General features: G+C 55.1%; 1 protein-coding gene across 1 annotated transcript; it reads left to right on the top strand.

Moving 5' to 3' along the window:
* Positions 1–493: 493 nt before the first annotated feature.
* SLC35B1 (solute carrier family 35 member B1) lies at positions 494–4,715 on the top strand. Its single transcript, XM_038168776.2, has 9 exons — positions 494–723; positions 1,295–1,398; positions 1,656–1,786; positions 2,300–2,330; positions 2,531–2,688; positions 2,997–3,123; positions 3,488–3,594; positions 3,869–4,022; positions 4,348–4,715. Exons 1-9 carry the CDS (start codon positions 515–517, stop codon positions 4,398–4,400), a joined length of 1,074 nt encoding a protein of 357 aa, XP_038024704.2. The 5' UTR covers positions 494–514; the 3' UTR covers positions 4,401–4,715.
* The last annotated feature ends 1,024 nt before the right edge of the window (positions 4,716–5,739 follow it).

The following is a 5,739-nucleotide window of genomic DNA, read 5'->3' as shown; positions in this document are numbered from 1 at the left end:
GCCCCGGCTCCTCTTCTTTTTATTGTTTTTTTATTTTTTCTTTTTAAATTTTCGGGCTCGGGGCCGCCCCCCCCCCCGGCCCATTTTAGGGAGGGGAGGGGGGGAGCGGGTTGAGCCCCGCCGCGCTGCGCATGCGCAGCCCCCGCTCGAGTCTCTCAGGCGACCGCGGCAACGCCGAGCCCCTGGCCACGCCCCCATCCTCGCAACCAATCCCCGCGCTCCACATCTGGGCGCGTCACCGCCGGGACCGCGCTTGCTGAAGGCCCCCGAGTGGGGGCTGCCCCCTGCACTGCCTGCCCCGTGGGTCTCCCCGCCGCCCTCCCCGCACCCCAACCGCGGCGATTTTAGCCCCGGTGCAGGGCTCGAAGCCTCCGGGATCTCCCCCCGGTGCCGTCCGCGCTCTCTTACCTCCCCCATTCCCTTCCGTTTTCCTCCCATCGATACAGGCATCGCGGCGGACAGCCGCGACCGAGCCGGGCGGGTCCTCGGCGGCGGGCGGGCGCAGGCCGGGCCTATGAGGCCGCCCGCTCCGCCGCCGCCGCCGGGCGCGCTGCGCGATGTGGCGCTGGAGCTGGGCCCGGCGCTGAGCGGCGGCCCCGGCCCCGGCCCCGTCATGGGAGCGCCCGCGGGCGGCTCCGCGCTGCCGGAGCGCCTCCGGCTGCCCGTCTGCTTCCTGGGGGTCTTCGCCTGCTACTTCTACTACGGCATCCTGCAGGAGAGCATGTCCGCGGCAACACCGGGAGGGGGGGGGGAAACGGGAGGGGGGAGCTCGGGGGTGGGGAAGGTCCCGGGGGGGGGTCCTGGTATTGGGGTCTTGGGTCCGAGGGGTCCCGGTTCTGGGGGTTTTGGCCCCGGGGGGGGTCCCGGTTCTGAGTGTCTCGGGTCCGGGTCCCGGTCCCGGGGGGGGTCGTGGAGCCGGTTCCGATCCTAGCCCCGGGGGTTCTCAGCTCTGGGGGTCCTGGTGGATACGGGGGGGGTCTCGGGACTGGGGGAGGAAATTCCGGCCCGGGGGGGTCCCGGGGTAGAGAGGGGTCTCGGTCCTGGGCGGTGGTCGTGCCCTGGGGGGGGGGGCTCCCAGCCCTGCGGATCCCGGTGTTAGGGGAGGGGAGGGGGGCCCGGCTCTGGGGGGGTGGGTCCCGGTCCCAGCCCCGGGGGGGGATCCAGCCCCGGTTTTCCCATGCCCGGGGGGGGTTTCCCAGCCCTGGCGGGGAGGGGGGGTCCCTTGGCCACGTCCCGTGGGGCTGTTTCAGGCTGGGGGTGCCCACCGGCCCCTCACCGCCTCCCCCTCCTGCAGCACCCGGGGCAGGTACGGCGAGGGAGCCCAGCAGGAGAAGTTCACCTACGCCCTGAGCCTGGTGTTCATCCAGTGCGTCATCAACGCCGCCTTCGCCAAGCTCCGTGAGTTGGGGCTGGGGGCTCCGGGGGGTGCTTCGGGGGCTCCCTCGGGCTGTGAGCCGCTTGGCTGGGCTAACGCGGGATTTTGGGGCAGACGGGATGGGGATGGGACAGGATGGTGGCTCTCTGTGCTCTGCCACGGTCAGGATTGGGTGCCCCTTGTGTGGCTCTGGCACTTCTGAAACGCTTCCAGCTGCTGGGGGCTGCTCGCAGCATTCCTGACTTCCTCCTCCTCCTCCTCCTCCTGCTGTCCCTTGCAGTGATCCGTTTCTTCGACTCCATCAAAGTGGACCGCACGCAGAGCTGGCTCTACGCCGCTTGCTCGCTCTCCTATCTGGGCGCGATGGTTTCCAGCAACTCGGCTCTGCAGTTCGTCAACTACCCCACCCAGGTGACGCGGGGCAGGCTCCAGGGGACGGGGAGGAGGTGTTAAAGGGGAACCTTGGCCCTTGGTTACCCCCCGGTGCTGGGGGTGGCCCAGAACTGGCCCCCAGGCTGAGGAAGCGACCGCCACAAGGAGCAGCTGGGAGGGGAAAGGGCACGGGGGGAGCTTTTTAGTGGCTTTTTGAGGCGCTGTTTCTCACAGCTCCCATCCTGGGACTGCCTCGCTCTGTTCCAGGCAGTGCTGCGTGGCGCTGAGAGAGCTCGGGATGTTCCAGGAGGGGAGAATGGTTTATAGAAAACGTGGAGTTTGTTAGCTGGGAGGTGGTGTTTGTGTTTGAGGGCTTGAGATCTCAATTCTGGAACTTTCACTATTAATTTAACAGTTGCTTGGGGCAGGGGTTTCGTTCTTTTAAAGGCTCTGCGTGTCTGTGTCAGGGTGGTCACCTCATGTTGCCACGATTACTTTTGTTGCAGGCAGGTGATGGGCGTGCAGGTGGTTTATCTGTTCTTTCTTTTCTAGGTCCTCGGCAAATCCTGTAAGCCCATTCCAGGTAAGCAAACTTAACGGTTTTCTGCGTATATCCATGTATGTTTCTCAAGCCCTCAACTAGTCTGAGGAGCTCAGCTGTAAGAACAGAGCATTTTTCTGGCTGTTGTGTTGCAAGAAGGGCCGGTGGTGTTCTATCCCTCTGTTGTGTTAAATTCCCGTGAGAAGCTTTTGGGAACTCTTTGTGATTTTGCTTCCTTACAGTCATGCTGTTAGGAGTGACTTTGCTGCGGAAGAAGTATCCTCTGGCCAAGTACCTCTGCGTCCTCCTGATAGTCACCGGTGTGGCCCTGTTTATGTATAAACCCAAAAAGGGGGCTGGAGGCGATGACCACATCTTTGGCTACGGAGAGCTCCTGCTGGTGAGTGCTGCCGGAGTACAAATAACCCCGAGGCTGTGCTGTGGCAGGTCTGAGGAGGGACGAGCAGCTACAGCAGGGATCCTGCCCCGTTGTGTGTGCAGCAGCCATACCCTAAAGCTGCTGCGAGAACAATTTGAGGGGGTTGACACCTCACTGAGTTTGGAGGGTGTTCCCTAGAACTGTGGCGTGAGATCCATGCATGATTCCTTGCACGGCCTTCTTTGCACATGTTTTGAGGCTGTGGAATTGGTATTTAACAAGCGATTGGGATGCTTTGCTCTGCTCATCTCCCCTTCTTCTTTCCTCAGCTGCTGTCACTGACCTTGGACGGGCTGACGGGGGTGTCGCAGGACCACATGCGGGCTCATTACCAAACTGGTTCCAACCACATGATGCTCAACGTCAACCTGTGGTCCACCCTGTTCCTGGGAGCTGGTGAGGAACGCCCGCACAAAGCACAGCCACGCACCCCCACAGCGCTCTGGGACACCCCATGGGAAGGGCTGCTGTGTCCTGCTCCAGAAAGGGCCTAAAAGCCCATTTTGCAAAACACCTTTAGTGTGTGTTTGTGTGTTAAATCAGTGCCTGGGCATTCACTGCAGCTCTTGTAACGCCCGCTAGAGGACAGTGCCTCACACATGGTTTATCTCCCCGACACTTTTCACTTCTGAAAAGTCCTCCCTGCAGCTGGCTCCTGCTGGGTTATGAATATAAGCCGAAATTCTGCTTTGCAGGCTGTGGCTGCTGGGGCTGTCTCTGGGCTAATAAATCATTCTTCTCATCTTGATCTTCCTTGCAGGGATACTGTTCACCGGAGAGCTCTGGGAGTTCTTGAGTTTTACCGAGCGCTACCCCAGCATCATTTACAATATCCTGCTGTTTGGCCTGACAAGTGCACTGGGTCAGGTAAACGCACTTCCCTTCTGAAGTCTTCGCTGGGTTTGTTTGCACAGCTGGGAGATGGCAGGGGAAAGTTGCCTCGCTTTTTGTTGCTGTGGTTATTGCTTACTTCCCAAACAGGCTGCCTCCTGAATCAAATTGGTTCAGGGTTATGTGCAAGTAAGCAGGGGTTGAAATAGTTTCTCTTGGCTCTGGCGCTGTGGCTTTTCATCTGAAACCGTGGTCTGTGTTGTATTTTTTTCCAGTCAGAGTGACAAAAGGCATCTCTTTGTTTTTACAGAGTTTTATTTTCATGACTGTGGTGTACTTTGGACCCCTGACTTGTTCCATCATCACTACAACGCGCAAGTTCTTCACCATTTTAGCATCTGTCATCCTCTTTGCCAATCCCATCAGTACGATGCAATGGGTGGGGACGGTCCTGGTGTTCTTGGGTAAGTCTGGAAGGCAAACAGCCCAAGTCTGTCCTCCGTTAACTTAAACAGAGGGAACATACAGCAAGGGGAGAGCCAACAAAAGGTGCTGGTCAAAAAATGTAATTGTATTGAAGTCTGCTGGTGGAAAATGTGCTAGAGCAGGAAAAGAGGGGATGATTTCTGGCAGATCTGTTTAGTCTTTTTTTCCTACGAGTCCCTGCCACTGAGTGACCGTTAGGAAGTTGGTGCTACGTGAAAAATTAGCTCCACAGCTCCTCGTGCAACATTTGGGTAAAGGATGTGAAGAAATTTGCCATGCTCCTGAATTATTTTCTCTTTGCAGGCCTTGGACTTGATGCCAAATTTGGAAAGGGAGTAAAGAAGACGTCACATTGAGGAGCTGGTTGATCTCTGCAGTTGGAATGAACTTTTAATTTATTGTCTTGTACCTCAAAATCTGTTTTGAAACTGGACTCAGGATAGGTAATTAGAAGGGGAATGTTTGGATTTTTTTGGATTTTTTTTTGTTTGTTTTAGTTTTTTAATTTTGAATTGTCTTTAAGTGTAATACTTCAGTTTTAACTGTAATCAAACATTTTTTTTTTTTTTCTGTAATCAAAGCTGCATTACTAGATCCTAGCCGCAGGATGAAATTCTTGCCTTAACAGGAAAAAAATAATTCATATCTTTATTAAAGAAAAGGAGACAATGGCCACTTCTCTGGAATTAATTTCAGTACCATAGGCTGACCTTGGGGATGAAGAGCACACCTCTCTCCGAGGACAGGAATGGTCTTAGAATTATGGTAGCTCTTTGGTGCAGCCTGGAAAGGTCCCTGGATGAAATGCCTGTGTTGAAGAGCAGCCCCTCTTCTGATTGTATGATTTTTTTTTTTTTCATAATCACGTTGTTGGAGCAGCCAGACATTCTGCCACTAATATAATCCGTGTAAACACTGAGTTGCATTACGTTCTTTATCCAAGCCCTCCTAAAACAGAAGCCACTCTTGGCATATGTAAAAGTTTACAGGAAACCTGTTTAACCGCTGGGGCTGAAATTAATTCTTTTTGTTCCCCCCCCGCTGCTGAAGGAACAGGACCCTCTGCTGCTCAAACCATGCCAAGGTTGTGCGACAGCGGCTTCTAAATGTTGAAAGGACCCTTGTTAATTAACCACCACCACAGTGAGCTTGCGAACACCCGCTCCTGAGCTCAGGCTAGGTCCCCGGTGTCGTAGGGGGAGGAGTTGTTATCATAATGATGCCTTCAGAGCTGGAGAGCAAAATCCTCCAAAGAACGAACTTTACACATGAAAGCACGTTTCTACCAGCTGTCGCTTGGGCTCCATCTGTTCGGTGGCTTTGGCCTTTTGCCCCTCCAGATGGGATCTTGATCTCTTTCCTGAGCGGCTGGTGTAAGTCTCCTTTTCTAGCCCCTGCTATCCCTGCCCCTCCAGTGTTTCTTAAAACTTTCTGGGCATCAAATTTGGTTTTCATTTAATCCGTCTTGCTGTCCTAGAGCTCTACTCAAACAGCACGTTTCTTGCAAAATTAAACCCGAGGATATTAAAGGGCTTTCCTCTGTCACCTTCACCTCTTAATTAACTTGCATTGCCTTAAAGGTCAAGTGATAAGTAGCAAACAAATGTGTTCTCAGTAGTAGAGAATCCTCGAGTAAAAGCATCCGTGACTTAACTCCACAAGTACTGCCTGATGAACACCATGTGCGGGCATCTG

This window comes from Anas platyrhynchos, chromosome 28 (assembly GCF_047663525.1).
Source record: "Anas platyrhynchos isolate ZD024472 breed Pekin duck chromosome 28, IASCAAS_PekinDuck_T2T, whole genome shotgun sequence".
NCBI classification, from domain to species: domain Eukaryota; kingdom Metazoa; phylum Chordata; class Aves; order Anseriformes; family Anatidae; genus Anas; species Anas platyrhynchos.
This window is presented reverse-complemented; position numbering and strand designations above follow the sequence as displayed.